We start from the raw sequence: 19,160 nt of genomic DNA on the forward strand, positions 1-19,160 counted from the left end.
TGGTATTGAGGGTGATGATGGCATTGTTGAAGCCGTGAAGACTGCCATGGAGAGAGGAGACAGCACACATCCCAACCGCCCTGGTCTACTCTTTGAGATATGTTGAGTAAACAAGGCAATAACCGGGGAGTTGCTGCATGTTTCTGAAGTTTAACAGTGTTAGCTCGATTCATCTCCATTTTATGATACACTAGAACAATGTATTCTCTCCGTTGGATAAGGTATTACTAGAAGGGTGGGTTGCTTCTGCTCGTCGTCCGGATGGCTGATTCTGAAGTTTAATATAGTGTCTAGCACGATTCATTTCTCTTTTATGATACACCGGTTCACTGTATTCTCTCCGTCGCATAATGTACCATGGATAATGATACAAAATTGTAGAATTGGTTAAGACTGCTACTGTACTGCATTTGTCTGTAATAATCAGTCATCCGTGTCGATGGTTTGATATTATCGGGTGACCATTTCTAGCCATCATTCTCTTGTTGTGATGCTCTTTGCCAAGTCCCCATGCTCTTTGTTGGACTAAACACTTGATAAGCTCTGCTTCTTCTCATTAGTTCTCTCGATAATTTGGACGCTGTTATATATCGCCTGATTATGGTTGTTTACATCTTAGTATACGCCTGCCACCTGGTATGTATTACTGGCAATTAAACTCTTGACTTTACACTTCATCTGTTAATCATTTGCAGTGGCAACATACCAGATCAGTACTGGCCAATTGGGCACTTGAGTGTTCTGGCTGATCAATGCTGTTGGCAACCAGATCGAGACCAGATTAATTCCTGCAGTCATTCTGAATGGGTAAAAACTGCCTTCGGTTAGAGATTAGTACACATGTGAGGTGCTGACAGTTGCATTATTGGTTAGTGATTTCTGAAGTCATATGTGTGCACCTGTTATAGGTTCCTGAACTGAACACTTGATGAGTTCCTCTTATTTTTATCAACGATTTGGATGCTGTTATATCTGATCGCAGTTGTTCAGGGTTCAATATACGACTGCTATATATATATATATATTGCTGTTAAAGTTTGATGTTAACAATCATCAATTAAGTTGCAGTAGCAAATGAGCATGCTGGCTACTCTTTAGTTTCTGCTTGGGTAGCAGGCTGTAATGGATGTGTTTTGAGTTTCTGCTTGTTTCTACTAGGACAAGCACTGCCATTGCGAGAAAGCTAAGGAACAGCTGTGTAGGCTCAGACCCTTGGAGTTTCTCTCGCTCTCCGTGTTTCTGTGGACACACACACACACACAGTGATGGCCGCTTCAGAGTTTTGAGAGAAGAAACTGAAAACAGAGGAGACACTAGTACAACGAATGCATGAACATTTACACAAGATTCAGTGGCCAACACAAGTCTCGAAGATCGCTTCGTGAGCTCTGTGACTGTGAGTGCGTCGCAGATGCTTCGCTAGCAGACGTTGGGACACACAGCCACACTCTCTTGTTGGATGGGCTCAAGAGATGCTGCTACTGCATGGCGGTGTTGGACATGCATAACCGGGGCTTCTGTTGTTTGCATCAGTATATGTCTTGTGGGTAAACAAGCCAAAAATCAGGAACATCGACAACAAGAAGCCAAATATCGCAATTAGTTTGTCTTGTGTAATCCATATTTAGCTTCCAAATGACTATATCCTGCCATAAGAAGACCAATAGGAGCTATACTTGAAATGGCAATCCATAAAAAAACACCAATACTAAGATCGGCTAAAACAAAATGATATCCCAAAGGGATAACTAAAAAACTTAATAAAACTGATATGACTGTTATAGAGGGTCCAATGCTAAATAAAGAAATATCTTCTCGGGATGGCAGAATATCTTCTTTGAAAAATAGCTTAGTCCCACCTGCTATAGCTTGAAGCAAGCCCGGGGGGGCCAGCACCAGCATATTCAGGACCAATACGTTGTTGTATCGACACAGATATTTCTCTTTCTAACCACACAATTACGAGTACCTCTATTGCTACTCCCAAAAGACACAGATATTTCTCTTTCTAACCACACAATTACGAGTACCTCTATTGCTACTCCCAAAAGGAGGGTCAAAGTGGGTAGAATCGATATCAGTCCATAGACAAGAAGCCAGAAGTGGTTTGCGCTAGCTTAACTCTATGTGAGATTTATTTCATCTTTTTGAGGGGCAACTCTATGTGAGATATATAAACCATCAAAGGAAAAGGAATATGTGAGAAAAGGCAGGCCTTATACAGGTCATGTACTTAGGCTAGACCCACGTGGGGTGGGCTTGTTTCCGCCGGAGGCAACCGACATTTGTAGAACATTATTTCTATCGTACCTTCTTTGTCTAAAATAAAAATCTGCCACATTTCCAGTTACATATTTGCGTACCCAAAAATAAATACATAGTTGTGTATTTGTGCTCCTCAAAAAACAATATTGTGTGTTTGTGGCTACAGCAGCACAAAACTGGTTAGACGTATAATAATCATGTCCTTTTCTGTTTTTGCAGTTCTTTTACCACAACAGAGCAATCTCTTCAGCTAAACAAGCACCCTTTTTTTTCAAACATATCCACGGAACTCGGTAATTTTTCCCATAAAAGTTCGGTTTACAGGAGAGTAAAACTGAAAGGCACCAACATATACATACTTTGTACTCCATCCGAGGCCTCATTTACTTTTCCACCAAGGCAGGGCGTGTGCCCAGGTAGGCTCATCCTGCCATGGACAATGCTATGCACAGCTCCATCGCCTCCGTCCCAGCGCCCAGCGGCTCATCCAAGGTAATTCATTCAAGGTCTTGGGGCTGGGTTTTCTGCCATGGCACACATGCTCTGTGAGAATACTACTCTGTTCTAGGTCCACAAATGTCAGCTGCGCTAATGATAGAAGGGCTCAGGTTAAGAGGCCGGCAGAGTATTCGACATTACCTCTGTCTGGAATCCTCCTGATATGGATATGGATATGGATCATCACAGCAGAAGACAGCGTCTGAATTCCTGAAAGACAACAGCGACATCCAGATATCGATATCAGCGATCAAGGAAATACAAGTAGGCAGCAACACATGCTTGGATAAACTCATGGAAGGAAGGTGACAGCACTTGCAGAGTAATTCGAAATCGGAAGGTGGGTTTTGTACTCAATATTACGTAACAGGGATGTGTCATGTGTGTACCTTGATGATTCGGCATCTCCATCGGAGGGGGCAGAAAAATAGGCCGGCAAAGTGAAGCCAACTCTTGTTGCTCCATGCCCGTGCTACAGGCAGCCAGGAAGCAGCGGCACAAGTTTGATGTGATGGCGCTGGAACCAGCAAAATATATTGTCCTGCAGAGGCATTGCCAGAGTAGGAGTCAAGTTATGCAGGAAAGAATGGTAGATAATTAAAAGCATTAATTAGATAGATATATATATATACACACACACAAAAGGCACATGGAAAAATAGATATCGCATGGATATGGACAAAAAAGACAGGTATGACATGGCAGTAACTGAAGCATGGAAATACACAAAAACATAACAATAGAAAGAAAAGAAAAGAAAAAACATATCTGAACATGATACCCACTCTGCCATGACGTGAAAATACAGAGAAAAATCAAAGCTGCGACAACACAAAAAGATAGGCCAACGAGGTAAAGCCATCTATCTCAACTCGACACCCCAGCTACGGCCAGGGAGCAAGCAGCACAGGTTTCATGCAATGACACCGAGACCAGAGATAATTAAAAGCATTAATTGCATGTACAAAAAGGCAAGTATGACATTGAAATAAGTGACACGTGTAAATATACAAAAGGCAGGTATGACATGGAAGTAACTGAAGCATGGAAATAGGCAAAAACATAATAATGGGACGGAAAAAGACATATCTGAGCATGATACCAACTCTGCCATGGCGTGAGAATACAGAGAAAACTCGAAGCTGCGAAACAACACTAAAAGGATAGACCAACAAGGTGAAGCCATCTCTTAACTCGATACCCCTGCTACAGCCAGGGAGCGGCACAGGTTTCGTCCGATAACACCGAGACCAGAGGTCGCCGGTTCCAAAGTATTATCCTGCAGGGGTATTGTCAATGAGGCTATTGCACGAAAGAATGATCCATGAGTAAGCATTACATAGACAAAAACATGAACAAGTCATGCAGGAAAGAAAATGATTGATAACATGGAAAACAAAGACATGCTGATTACCACAACAAACATCTGGAGGAGAAAATAAGACAATAGCACAAAGTAAGAAACATGCTGCTGCACTCTCTCTAGGAAAGAAATGACAACAATGGGAAAGGCAACCATATTCGAACATGATGCCACTCTCACATGGCGTAGAAACACAGGCACAACTTACAAGTACCAGCTGGGAAACACAACATACATACATAGGGCAGAAAGAAACAAAATCCTCCCGGAAAAAGCGCAATGGAAAAAAGGCAAAAGCATAATAATGGCAAAACAAAAACATATATGACAGTAAAAATAAAGACAAAACTCAGCAAGAACCAGATGGGAAACAACACAACATTAGGGAGGAAAAAACAAAATCCTTTTGGAGGAAAATCATAACTTCTTTTGGCACCTTCTGGCACTTAGCAGTCATAAATGGTGACCAGTATAAGCAGCTGGGGGATATACAGAGGGCTGCAGCAACCTGCAGATGCCAACCATCTCCGCCAAACCGCGACGACTTTTAACACGACCGACTATGAGTTAGGTGATTGCTAGGAACAGGATACGGAGCTATGGTCTGTACAACAAACGGAGAAAAGATGGGGTCTAGTCTGGTGTCAGTTTTCTCTGAACAAACAACAACATGGGTTCTGCTACGCTGACCTAAAACTACTGTCCAGGGATACATTCGAGCCACCCTTGCATGTTGAGACCATGCGGAATGCTTGAATTCATCCCAGATCTTCATATGCCACTTCGGTACAAGCCATAGAGTTCAACTCATCACACAAGTTCACTGCATGCGCAGCCATGTTTGTCTGAGTGCACAGAGGTCTAGGAAGCCATTGCAACGATGATGATGATGATGGAGGTGATATCAACTTCAATACAAGGATGAATGTGTCAATCTGGTTCATGGTTCGGTTTTGCCCCCAAGGCTTGTGAAACCATGTCTGCTTCTTTTAGGTCCCATGGAGCCAATGCCTGATGAGCGACAGCAGTCTGCAAGGTGAAATTTGCTTCTCCAGATGTAACAGCTTCCTATATATGTAAATGCTATGATTTGGGGGCTGGAGCCACATGCCAATGCCTCTCGACCAACTTATCCACAAATGTTTGAATCTGCATTATTTGCAACACACCAAGGGTTAAAACTTATAAAGAAGCAACAGCAAGTTTTCTGCATTTAAAATAAACAAATATATTATACAGAAAATACTACGATGAAGGAACAGAATCCTTATCTGGCATTTAATTTGATTGATAGAAAACCCTGAAAAATCAGTAAGGTAGAGTCTGAAAAAACTTGCTACGGATTAATCTTGCACGCACCTTAGTTTTCCTTCTAAAATCAAGAAATTCATTGGCAGTCATCAGCTTCTCTCCCTCGGTGCATGCATCAATTATCTGTTGAGACCAGAGCAAGCATACAGCAGTCAGTACTATTACTTACACTACATGACCTAATGCACTATGCAGTAAATCGGAACAAGCAGAAAAAGGCTAATGGAAATAAGGCTAACAAAATAGAGCAACACAGATGGTATTACAAGGAAAACAAACATTCTAATGTATATATCTACAGTTCAACACCCCTGACATTATTATAACCAAAAACATGAGGTAATTATTCAAGTTGATATTTCTAATACTATACCAGTTCAGAAAGGGTGTGTAAGATACCTTTGTGACAGCTTTCCGCATCATTGTCTTGTATGCCTCCCTGTCGATCTTTTTACTTTTGTACAGTGGCATCAGTAGTGTGCTAATGAAAGCTATCAGCCCCTGTTTTATATGTTCTACACCTCGGGATTGTCCTTCTGATGCAGGTTTGCTTTCCGCAACCTGCGAGGCAGAACTTTTGCATGTCTGCTTTTGGCTACCTGAACCTTCCTCCATGGGTATGCGTATCCGACTGTAGAATTCTTTATCTGCTTCCATTGCTTGTGCTTGCCACCTCTCAATGGCTATGGGATGTTTGACACCATCAATGGAGACTGCATCAGTATCAACCCATGCCCTAGTAAAACGACTGTCTACAGCTCCACTCTCTGCAGAATTGTCCTTAATATTAATTAGGCAGGCTTTCTCGTTTGAATAGCTCCTCTGGGTACAGTTATCAACAGTCATTTTCGAGCTGTCAACATCAGGACAATTGGCGTGCTCAGCTGATGAGTTCTTAGTTTTGCCATTCCTGGAATCAATCTCCGATATGCATTCAAGTCTCCCATGCTTGTCACTTGTCATTTTCTTTCTTGTATCAGATTCGTCCAAATGATGATCACGCCTTGCAAAATCTCCAAATGATGGTATCTTTGGGAGCTCCCGAGGCTTACTTATCACTGCCTCTGCGGATGCATATGCCTGCAAAGAAATGAAAAGTCTAAAAAATATGTACAGCAGCAACCAACAAGCCAATAAGATATACGACGGTATTCCATTTATATTTGTATTCATGCAGTTTTAAATGTACATTTCATTATATTGGACAGAAAAAGGTTTCCTTATCCTGGATCCACCATCAGAAAGTAGAAGTTCTGTATATGGCACTCTGAATTCTGTTTCAAACTACAACTGCTGAATACCTCATATTTTTATAATGACCAACATACGTATCTCCATCAATTACACTTGTCTGATTTTATTTATAAGTTCAACATTCAGAAACTGAATAAGAAAGTGTTACTGACGAACCTGTGCAGCTGCTATGGCAGCAACTCGAGCAGCCTCCGCAGCAGCAAATACAGCAGCTTCTTCCTCAGACATAACCATGCCTTGATCAGCCTTGGGTTCCGGATCATGGTGTTGCTTCTGGGAACGAAGTGAGCAGCCATCAGATTTTGTAGCCATTATACTAGATAATTTCACAATCTTGTCAGGCTTCTTGCCAGTTCTGTGAGGTGAATGGCTCCCAGCAGATCTTACACGCTGTGCACCTGCTTCATTTGGCACATGCGAAGTGCGCATTCCTGAATGTAGATCCTTACTCCTAGTCTTGCTCGATTCAACTGATGGCAATCGGCGCAGCATTTTGAGAGCACCGTTGCTAGCCTTTTCTTTACGGAAAACTTCTATCCACATACTGACCAACTGGCGAGCTATGGCACGAATATCTCGACTAGTATGCACACAGACCTTTTCCTTTACAGTCCTCCCAATTCCTGTACAAAGTTCAGATTGAAGAGAATGAGGCATGTGCTCTATACTGACATTGCATAAATAAGCTCTATTCTCATTGGTGCCAACATTTGCTTCCTATTTTTCTTTTTAATAAGCTCTATTCTCATTGCCTAAACAGAAGCTATTGAGTAAAGTAACAAATCCCCCTCATCAAAACAGCCTAGCATCGGAGCAACGAGAAAGGGACCACACAGAGGAACAGGAATTATCTAACAAATAGTAAAGGGATTGGAGTGATGCATACCAGACAAGCGAACAGCTACCAGATCGGTCGAAACAAGCAAAAGCAAGCGTACACAATGCCGCAACAGTTGAGTTGCATTTTTTCCCAGTGAATCCTGCCAGAAATTAAATGCACGAGCCAAAGAGTTGAATGTAAGAGAAGCTATGTTTATCCTGCTGTAAATAATAAGTTTACTAGAGAATCAACTTACAAGTATCCAAGAGTTCAGTTTAGTTAGCCCTTCTTTAGACCCAGCGAATGATTTAAGAGCATCTGGAGGGAGTTTCAGTAGCTCCTTGGCCAAATGTAGGCGCCCTGGTGTAGTGTTCGCACTGAAAAACATTTCTTGCAGTACAGATTCCTTGCTAGCTACTGCATATGATGCATCAGATGAGTTTTTGCATAGAGCAGTTGACAGTTCACGTGCTTCAAGTCTATTTGACATGTCTCTGACTTCATTTCTTTCACTATCTGACTGCACTTGGTATGTTTGTAGAGCTTCCACCTCAGCCACATAATCCTTACCACTGTGTACCAAGTCAATAATCCGAACTGCTTCTCGAAGACCACTTAAAATTGCACCACCAACAGTATCTGGATGCTCTTTGCATGTTGCTTCCCCAGCAAAAAATAAACAGTTTGCAACTGGCCGTCCTATGATGTCATAATCTTGACCTGATGCTCCTACTGCAACATAAGAGTAAGCACCTCTACTAAAAGGATCAAGGCCCCAATTTGTGACAACTGATGCCACTGGATCTGGTACAGCAGCATCCGTAAAGAGCTTACGGAGAACCACCATAGCATGGCTAACATGAGCATCAGAACTGATACTCTGTCCATCTATAGCAGCCTTCCCAACAAGTAGAGCTATTATAACTGGTGCGCCGACTGTCTTTTTGAGATTCCAAAACATAAAGCATTGTCCCCTTAAATCTGTTTGTTCCGCAGTTGCACCAAAATAATCCACATTTTCATCCCAAAAGACCTCAGGAAACTCCAATACTATTTTATTTAGAACACCAAATCCAAGCCTGTCAATGGAAGATGTTTTCCAGTCCGGCAAGGAAGGAGAAAATTTGATTGCATGTGCTTTCAAGCACCCAAGAGGAACAGTGATCAACACAGCATCTCCCACAAATTCAGCTCCATTCGAAGTGGAAACTTTAACAGTTTTCCCATTGATGCCACTAGCATCTGACTCCTCAGGCCTGTACATTACTTCGGTTACAACATGATTTAACTGAACATCAAGTCCTTCTGCAAGGCTCTCAAGAACAGCACCATAACCACCTTTAATCATGCAATGAGGTCCTCCGAACCCTCCATACACATCATCTTGGTTCCAGTACGGAAGAGAGACAGATTTGAGCATTGCAGCACAACCGTACTCTAAATGTGCAAAGTGCCAGTTCATAACTCTTCTTTCAAGAGGGCTGAGAACATCTATCTCACCATCCTCCCCACAATGAGCTATCTCCTTTTCTGTTGAAGCACTTTTGGAAATGTCTACACCTCCTCTATTGGACATACTTATTAACTGACCATCATGTCCCACAGAAGAAACAACATGGGATGCACGTTTCTTCCTAAGAGTATATTCCAACCCATCCTCAAGGGATAAACCCAGTGCACTTTCACCATTTTGTTCAAAAAGTTGTTCCATTTCATCAAGAAGGCCGTTGTATTCAGATTCCAACTCATCATCCAATTCATCGGGAACCTTGTTGCCAGTTACTACATCATAGAGAGGGCAAGCACTTTTCAGTACAGTCAGTTCAAGACCAAGCTGAGAACAAATCAAAGAGGATGGATCAGCCCTTCGTTCAGTTGCTATATCAGCCTCCACACCTGTAATAATGCTAGCACCCAAATCCACAGGAACTGAAAGCGATGTACGGTCTGTATAAACACGACCACCAATCCTATCACGTGCTTCAAGAACAGTGACAGCAAAACCTTGACGCTGCAAATGGCGTGCTGCAGTTAAACCGGCTGGACCAGCTCCCACAATGATTATCTTTTTGCAGCGCCCTCCAGATTCAACTTTATGATTTACCTCACAGTTGTTTCCAGGATGTTCGATAACAGCTGCTTCTGGTTTATCGAGACTGGGGCCTTCAGTGTTTCCAACTGAAGTAATATTGATCGGTGGTAGAAATGCATCTCCACCTTCAGTTGATACATCTAGATTCTTTTCTTCAGATGCCTGTTCTTTGGACTGTAAGTGAGGTATCAACTCTTGGGCATCGCAATGAGCGTCAGGGACATTATTTTCCTTCGATTCTTCTGTCAAAGGTCCCAAAGCACCATAATCATCATCTTTATTCTGGAGAGATACAGCAACAACGTCACCTTCAACCCTGACTTGCTCCATTTTAGGTAATTCATTTAACTTGGCTACTTCCACAACCTCGGAACAAGGAATTCCATGACCCTTTGTCGCCTTGGCTGATGCGATTCCAGCATTTATGTAACCCTATGAATTAATGAAATCAAGTGTTAGCATTTAGATGATTTTGGAATCTACCATATACCACATATAATAGCTAAAAACAACAATCTGGAACAAGGAAAAAAGATTAGTAGTAAACCGAGATCTAGAAACTGGTAAAAGGAAAGAATAAAAGGTTCACATATTTCGACAGCTTATCCAGCAAGTCTTCAAGAAGGTATCATAAATGCAGCTAATGCCCAGCAATAGCTCACTACTGTAGTGAATCAAAATTAAGCATATCTATGTAAGTAATAACACAGATGTCACGAAGCAGGCAATGCAACTTACATTCTGATCTAAGAAACAGTACACGTCACGTATAAGTGTTTGACGTGGTGAATCATCTTCCATGGGAGCATTAGAAAGACCACAATCGGCAAGATCCAATAGATGTTTAACATCCTTGTTCCAGCAACTTAGGATCATGTTCCTGAAGTGAATACAGAAATCGTCAGTAACATGATGCAGGGTAAATCGCATAAAGCATGGTGAAGTCAATTTATTGTCACGAAAAGAAACTAGGGCATGTAGCAAACATTAGAGGACAAAAAAAATCAAAAGTACCTGCACTCCAGGTAGTCCTTAAGGCCACCCTTCCGCTTCAGGACATCCTTGAATTTTATCTTTTCCATTGGAGAAACAGCCTCCGCCATTAGGCCAGCACTTACAGCAGCAACACCTTGATTCTCAAGAACTTCCAGCGCTTTAATTTTATCTTTTGGTTTGACAGATTGATCTGCAAAACCTGCTGAGGGGTTTGAGAACAGCCCCTGCTCATGCATCAGAGTTTCCCAATCATCATCTCCCTCGTATGCCATGTCACCATGTTTACGTTTCCTAGTATTCCGTGTTAGGCGTTTCACCTTTGATGCATTCTCCATGTCCTCAAAATTGGATGGCGCTGCCACGTCAATGATATTGATTTCTTTTGCAGATGCTGCCATGTTATGAGAGGCACGTGAATCCTTGGCGGCACGGGACCCATGAACCCCATAAGCAGCTGGCTGATCTAAGCTTTCTTCTGTTGGCACAGCTGCATTTGGTTTGATATTGCCATATTTAACGTCGCCTGTACTACCTGCTTTATTGTCCAGCGAGGAATTAGACTGCACAGCGGTAGACCTTGCCAAGAGAAATTTATTTTTGCGCCGCCGCTGCTTCGACGACGCATCACTTTCTGCTATCTCAACTGGTTTAGCATCAGCACTAACCGAAGGCAACTCCTTCCTTCTAACAGGTTTCTTGGGCGCTTCTTTTGGTTTTCGACCAGGTTTCCTTTTGATGGTTGGTGCAGGTGGCTTATCTTGAGAAAAACCTGCATCGGCATTTATATCCTCTGCCAAGGTTTCGGAGCATGTCTGTGCATCAGAAACACCATCAGCGGATGCATTTGCTGCACTGTGAGATGCTTTTTCAGCAGGTTCTCCTCCTGAACAAGGATTTAAGGCAATGCAGTTATCAGCCCTTGCTGGAACTTCGACACAATGACTTGCCCCATCAGAAGAGTTTCTAGATCCACCCTCCACAACTCTGCTGGTTTCCACGTCTTGCAGAAGCGTCTCTCCCAGTGATAAACCATCATCTGCAGCCTCTTCTTTATCCACAGCCTCTTCTTTCTCATTGGGCTTCCTTTCCAAATCAGGGGGAGGCTCAGGGGCCGCCAATTCTCCAACGGGCACTTCTTCAACGGCTCGACGGGCGGCAGCCCTAGAACGCCTATCAGAATAAGCAGCCTTTGGCTTCGCCCTTGACCTCCTCCTGGGAGACCCATCGCCTGCCATTGCGTTGTCGTAATTCTCAGCGGCGAGGGCAGCTCTCATCTCCTCCATCTCCGCCTTGGTGCGCCGCCTCCGCCTCTTCTTGGTGCCCTTGGCAGTCTCATCCGAAGCCAGGCCACCAGATCCGCCATTGAGAGCCTCCTCTGCCTGCGAATCGGCAGCCTCCACGCCCTCTGCCTCCTCATCCTTCGAGGCCTGCTGCCGAGTCTTGCGGCCAGGCTTCCTGAAGAGCACCGACAGGGAGTCCCCCAACCCTAAATCACCGCCGGGACCTTTCAAGCCATCCCCCAACCCTAGATCACCACCGGGGGCTTTCAAGCCGTCCTCCCCAGGAACCACATTCGCGACGGCCTCCAGGTCGCCGCCCTCGTCGGCGACGCCCTCGCCCATGTCCTCGACATCGCCGCCGCCCGGCAGATCTTCCGGCCCGGCGGCGACGGCGACGGCCTCGCCGCCGTCGGGATCCGCAGGGGCGTCGACGGCGTCATCCTCGTCCTTGCCCTTCTTCAGCCGTTTCAGCTTCTTCCGTATATTGGCCAGGGTGTCGTCCATCGGCCCTGACGCCACGCCCGCCCGCCGCGCCGGCTAGGGTTTGGGCCTCCAGGGCACGGGGCAGGGGACGGGCTCGCGAGGCGCGCCTGTGCCGACGGGGCACGGCGACCGGGGAAGGGGCGGCGGGCGGCGGTGGGGTGGGGTGGGAGCGGAGCGGAGCGGAGGCCGGTCGCCGCGCCGGAGGCCGCCGGCGGAGATGGGCTGGCTGGCGGTGTGGGTTTTGTGGCACGTTTGGTCGGTCGCCGCAGTACTATGTTGGCAGCAGTAAAGGGGGGGAATATTTTAGGGGTCTAGAAAATGGGTTTGCTGAAATACCAACGGCGCAGGGTGGAACCCTTCCCTGATCTGCGAATCCGGGCCGTCGAGACCCCCGCCGACGGCCCGGATTAGACGTGTGGTTGATGCCCGGTCCGGCCTCTCGTGGCGGAGAGGGACGTGTTTCGCTGCCGTAGTGCCTCCTCTCTCGCGTCAGAGGCGGGAGAGACGATTTGCTGGGTAACCGTCGGACGACTAGGGTCTGCGTAGGGTGTTTCGCGCCAAAACTACAAACTAGTCGGTTTGTTGTGTCGTAAAGATACCGTAAAAGCCCATTAATAAATAGGGATTATATGTGACTAGGCGGTAACGAAAAGGTAGGCCGAAGGTTACAACCACGAGCGGACATCCTCGATTTAAGACGGTACCCGACAAATCCTATTAACACCCAAGTTCTCATATGGGCCCTACCTGACAGACCCTAGAAACACGCCAAGATTTCATATGGGCCCAGCGCTACATCGGCATGCTTGCTTTCTTCATGGCGCGGGCGGATGTCAAAGCTTTCTGCATACATGTATGAACAATTCGCACTACTACCACAGAGAAATCTAGAAGTCTCCATGTCTCATTTGTGTTCCGTCATACCCTTTATTGTTCTTCAATATAAAGATTTGAGATTCACACTCATTTCAAGAGATTTAGTGACTTGTGATCCGTCCTGTGATTTTCTTGGCTACCAGCCGCGCAAGGCAAAGCACGGAGGAGACTCTTGTCATGGGGCTTTACTTTTTTTAACACTTTGGTGTTGGAATTATGCATCAGTAAACAAGTGATCATCATTTATTGGCAAAGATAGAAAAGGTCAATATGAAGGAGGAGAAAGAAACAATAGTAACGTGGTCCCGGGCATCTAGCATTCTACCCACAATGGTTGGCCAAGTGATGTATCGGTACACACACAAACGGATGTTTTTGTCTTCATCGTGTATTTTGGGAAGTTTTCCTCATGAGTCAACAACAACACCATATTCATTTCGATGAAAATAAAGCCAATAAAGGAGGGTCATGGCTTGAGGGTTATTGGTTGAGAAGTGGCCATAATGTGCGGCTCATTGAATATTTGCAACACTACCACATTCACTTCAATGTGATGAGCCAACAAAAGAAACAGCATAGCCTTTGAATGCTCTAGATTGAGAGATGTTCATGATCTACGGCTTATCAAAGCTTTGTGACCCGCAACACCATATTCATTGCAACGCGATAAATGCCAACCAAAGAATATCATGGCGTTTGAATGCTCCAGATTGAGAAGTGATAATGGTGTGACTTACCGAAACTTTCCAAACCACACCACTATATTCACTGTGATGAAATAAAGTCAAGAAAATAAACATCATGGCCTTTAAAGTTTCTGAATTGAGAAGTGCCCATGATGTGTGGCTTGTCAAAGCTTTGCTTACCTTCGGCCTATCCCGTCAGAACACAAGATTGCAGTAAAAAAGGTGCAACTATTGAAAGTACATTGCATTTGCAAAACCTAACTACCACGATCCAAAGAGACGAAGACAAAACTACTCTACCACGTTGATTTCAAATTGTGTAGAACCCACATATGTACTGTATAGATAAACAAAGATCGCTAGGCTAGTTTTTTCTAACAGGCATAACAAAAAAGAGCGGAAAGCACGAGGGGACATTGATCAAACAGGTAAATGACTGATTAAATTTGAATTCATAAGAGCCCGACTAATAACATAAGGCGTTGAATTATATGTGTACGATGAATTAGACGGTTTAGCGGAACATATTTGTGCTTTTATGTTTGAGTCCATTTTTCTTCTTCTTTTTGAGAAAATATCCGATTTATTTCTTTAGCAATTCATAAATGTTATTAAGACTTTTTAGGAGAAAATTTATAACTCGGTGGGAAATTGAAACCGAAATATTAATTTATAGCTCGCTTTCCGGGCCGACCGATTTATTCGATATGACTAGTAAGAACGGGCTCACGAATAGCCTAGTTGCGTGCGACTGGTGGCAACTCATGGGCTCATCATGGAGAGCTAAGGCCCCATAGGACCAGCACCCCAGAACATCAACCGCCGCTGATGAAAAATAACATAGATCGGAAGGATCCAAATCGAAGACACACGAACGTAAACAAACAACGACGAGATCCGAGCAAATCCACCGAAGATAGATCTGCCGGAGACACACCTCCACGCCCACCAACGATGCTAGACGCACCGCCGGAACAGGGGCTAGGCGGGGAGACCTTTATTCCATCTTCAGGGAGCCACCGCCGTCTCGCCTTCCTGAGTAGGACACAGACCCTAACAAAATTGAAAAAATGACTAAAAACGGAGCCCCCCCCCCCGCCGGCCCTTGCCAGGATCCACCGCGCCTCCATGGCCCTAGGGCCACCGGAGACGAGGCGGACCTGCGCCGGCGCCGGCGAGAGGCACGAACCCTAACTTTCTTTCTTGAAGGAGGAGGTGGAGCCCTGACTCTAGGTACGTGAGGCTGACCTAGCGTACTACCTGCCTCAAAGAAAAAAAACCTACCGTACTACATGGCCAACAGTTCTTAAAATCTATGAACTTTTTCCAATTTTCACGAATAAAAGTTTATGAATTTGAGAAGAATTTCATGGATTTTGATAAAAAATATTGATTTTGAAGTAAGTTCACCAGTTTGTAAAAAAGTTAATTGATTTTGAAAAAATTCAATTACTTTAAAAATGGTCATCAATTTTTAAAAAATCGCCAATTTTGAAAAAAAAAGGTTCACAATTTTTTTTAAAAATCATTTATTTTGAAAAAACATCCATTTGAATAAAATTTGCAGATTTTAAAGAAAAAGTTCAAGAATTTGAAGAAAGATTTGAATTTGCAAAAAGTTCATGCATTTTAAAAAAGCAAAATAAAGAAGAAAAAGAAAAAGAAAAGAAAAAAACAGAATAAGAACTGCCCAGAAAACCAACCAGTGATCTGCGAACAGAAGAAAAAAGAAAAAAGGTAAATGAACCGGCCCAGCGTGACGGGCGAGGGCGTCAAATAGGAGTTGGCCTCATCGTGCGATGACACTGGCTTGGCTCGGCCTGTTTTTGAACCGGGCTGAAATCTCAGCAGGCTATTGGTCTATTCTACTGTATCAACGATATTATCATGTCTAAAAAAAATCACCGAAATTATCATCAATCAGCTGCTCACTCACACACACTCTTCCATCCAAAAAGAAAAGGAAAAACTCACACTTCTCTCTAAAAAAACTACTCGCTCGCAATCTCCTTCGAAAACAAAATTATGCTCAGACTCTCATGTTTATTATTTATTGTTACCTAAACGTCCACTCCACATATTTTAATTTTGATCGCCATCCATCTAGAAAAATAAAATAAAACCGTCCTTTTTCTGCTTTCAGAATTTCCTTTTTAGACTGTATATTTGTCTTTTCAAGGGCTGAACTGAAGTCTGGATTTACCCGCAAAAAAAACTGAAGTCTTTTTTTTTTGCGGGAAAAAAGGCTGAAGTCTGGATTTGATGTGCAGGAGCAGGAGCATGTGCCTGATTGGCTTTACAGTACGTGTTGATAAGCACTCTAGCTCCATCTGAGAGAGACCTCCCACCAAATTTGCGCTGCGATCCACTACTTATCAACAGCATAGAAACAACAGTCAAGTGGTCTCATCCACCCACGCATACTATATACTGCCCATGGGTGGCAAATAGAGCGCGACAATATATCAATTCACGAGAGGTGGAATGAAATCTCACCCGTGCAGCGCGGTGTCCATGGGCCAGACGAGCCACAATGAGTTTATAAAAGTTGCACAACTCAGTTTTTTCAACAAAAGCACACTTGTCTTAGTGGCTAGATTTGATGCTCTTCACCGCAACGGTGAATGAGCCATACCTTCTATAATATAATGAACTGCATAATTTCTTTGCCAAGGTGAACTGTTTCAGATTGCAGAAAATTTAAAAGGCATGCCATTGCAATCATAAGTTGTTTTCCCTTTTCTCCAACTTTGCACACGATGAAGCTAGAGCAGTGTTGACAACCCACTACAGAGCATATATTTGTGGTGCCATTAGATTCGATAAGATTATGCAAGCGGTAATACACAGTAAACCTGGCAACAATTTATAAGATTTGAGAACTATACCATCCAAAGCCAATATAGCCACGTTACACTAAAAAATTCATCCTAGCGTGAGTTGAGAGGACTGGATTTTAAAAGGAGTGAACAACAAGGACTGAGTGAGTGAAAATAGATTTAAAATTTATGGCCTGCAATTCAACAAGAAATAAAAAATCTGTGAAATTCTTGTAAAGAAAATAATATAATTTGATCTGGTCAAGAAATACTTCAACATTTTTAGCATATCCATATACCAACTAATGGTTAGAGTTTCATCTTAGATATCCTATCTATTGTCTTAAATGTCATGTGTTTCAAATTTGACAAAGAATGCCATGCATTTCAAAACAAGCGGATTAAAATTAGGTTGAGGACTAAACACCTGGAAATGTTAAAACGAATTCCTCACCAATTTCTCAGTCTACATGTTCTCAAGGATAATTTTGGTTTGCTTTACATGTTCTTACTCTACAATAATACATCCCTCATATTATTCCTACTAGGGACCCAAAATGAAAGTGTGAGAACGAACATTTCTTGCTGTTACCATTAAGTCACAAACCCATATGATTTCAAAAAATTGATGAGAGCATCTAGAGAAGAACCATGATTTAACCTCTTATGCATTTTAAAAACACTAATAAGACCATGCCCTTGATTTTGCGAGGGCCACCTTGCTAGTTGTTTCAAAAATGTATTAGCTTATTTATAAAAATGTATTTTTGTTTTCATAATTGTTATTGTTTTTCAGAAATGACTTGCGACAATGCAGTGTTGCTACAGTATTCTGCTCGATACAGCATACCACTGGCTACAATGGGCTGGCCCAGTAGGAAGTGTGCTTGTGTGACGTATCATTTGTTTGACACACACACACACATCACCGTGGTTCTTATATGCTGCCCATGGGTGGCAAATAGGGCGCGACTATATATCAATTCACGAGAGGCGGAATGAAATCTCACCCGTGCAGCACGCGTGTCCATGGGCCAGACGTGCCACAATGAGTTTATAAAAGTTGCACAACTCAATTTTTTCAACAAAAGCACACTCGTCTCAGTGGCTAGATTTGATGCTCTTCACCGCAAAGGTGAATGATTGAAACCTGCTGGTACAAGCCCCTTTTCTTTCTTGGTTTTTATGGTTTTAATTTTTAATACATATATTTAGTTAAATCTATTATTGTTTTGGTACTTCTATAAAAATATTAATCAAGTAAAATAAGTTATAAATCATATATTTATAAAATGTTAAAATGTATTAAAAATATTCCTGATATATACAAAAATGTACAATGTGTATGAAAAAAAGTAGTCATCAAACACAAAATGTATGAGGAAAAATGTCAACCATCTATTTACAAAATGTTAGACCGGTATAAAAAATTGTTCATGATGTATACGGAAAATAAAGATCATGTATAAAAAAATTAACATTAAAACGTAAAATTTAGTACTCACTTTGCGTTAATTAGTTCAGATCCGATGGAGTAGTTTTACAAAAAATATTGATCATGCATCAAGAAATGTGAATACTACATTTTAGAAATGCTAAAAATGTTTCAAAAATATTCCTAATATATACAAAAAAACTATAGTGTACGTGAAAACATCTTTTGATAATTTTTTAGCATTTTTAGCATCAAGCAGAAAATGTTTTAAAAATATGTTAGTCATCTATTTCAAACATATTAATCATGTATAAAAAAGTTCCTGATGTATATGGATAATGTAGAACGTGTATTAGAAAATTGGACATCAAAACATAAATTTAATAAAAGGGTCATCATGTATCAGAAAATGCAAATCATATATTCCAATAATACTAAACTTGAACAAAAATGTTTGTAATATATATGGAAAATGTACGATGTGCATGAGTTTTATTTTCATTAAACATAAAACAAAAAATGCTAACCATACACTTAGAAAATGTCAAACGTTTTCATGGCAAAAAAAATGTTAAACATGTACATGAAAAATGTTTCTGATGTGTACAAAAGTAAATACAATGCCTATACATTTTTGAATCAATAACATATATCTAGAAAATGTTAATTGTGTACTTTCAAACTATTAAACATGTATAAAAACAGTTTCTTGATGTATATTAAAAATGTAGAGATCAGAACCATTAACTTACAAAAAACTAGTTTTATATTATTAAAATGTGCAACACCAACAGAAATAATGTTCACATGTACATGAAAAAAGTACATAGGAAACCGAGGAAAAATGGTACAAACAATACATAAAAAAGGTCTATCAAAAAGGTTTTAAAAGCAAAGAAAACCTGGCAAAAATCATAAATAAAAATACATAAAAAGAAAGTAAGGAAAACCCAAAGAAAAAGAGAAAAATGGTGAAAAACAA

The 19,160-nt window shown here is 42.1% G+C and overlaps 1 protein-coding gene and 1 long non-coding RNA gene across 3 annotated transcripts; both read right to left on the reverse strand.

Moving 5' to 3' along the window:
* Window positions 1-1,113: 1,113 nt before the first annotated feature.
* On the reverse strand, window positions 1,114-4,942 carry LOC147966938 (uncharacterized). 2 transcript variants are annotated; one of them, XR_015609118.1, is made up of 5 exons: window positions 4,817-4,942; window positions 3,153-3,304; window positions 2,905-2,973; window positions 2,625-2,789; window positions 1,114-1,646 (listed from the first exon to the last, which is right to left on the reverse strand). It is a non-coding gene; the product is annotated as an uncharacterized LOC147966938 (long non-coding RNA). The 2 variants fall into 2 exon arrangements; XR_015609117.1 differs by lacking the exon at window positions 1,114-1,646 and having other exon boundaries at window positions 2,361-2,789.
* LDL3 (LSD1-like 3) lies at window positions 4,508-12,647 on the reverse strand. The gene is made up of 8 exons (XM_048681048.2): window positions 10,618-12,647; window positions 10,342-10,483; window positions 7,768-10,035; window positions 7,578-7,671; window positions 6,848-7,314; window positions 5,837-6,517; window positions 5,486-5,560; window positions 4,508-5,275 (listed from the first exon to the last, which is right to left on the reverse strand). Exons 1-8 carry the CDS (start codon window positions 12,381-12,383, stop codon window positions 5,210-5,212), a joined length of 5,559 nt encoding a protein of 1,852 aa, XP_048537005.1. The 5' UTR covers window positions 12,384-12,647; the 3' UTR covers window positions 4,508-5,209.
* Window positions 12,648-19,160: the final 6,513 nt, after the last annotated feature.

This window comes from Triticum urartu, chromosome 6A (assembly GCF_056163025.1).
Source record: "Triticum urartu cultivar PI428250 chromosome 6A, HENAU_Tu73, whole genome shotgun sequence".
NCBI lineage: Eukaryota > Viridiplantae > Streptophyta > Magnoliopsida > Poales > Poaceae > Triticum > Triticum urartu.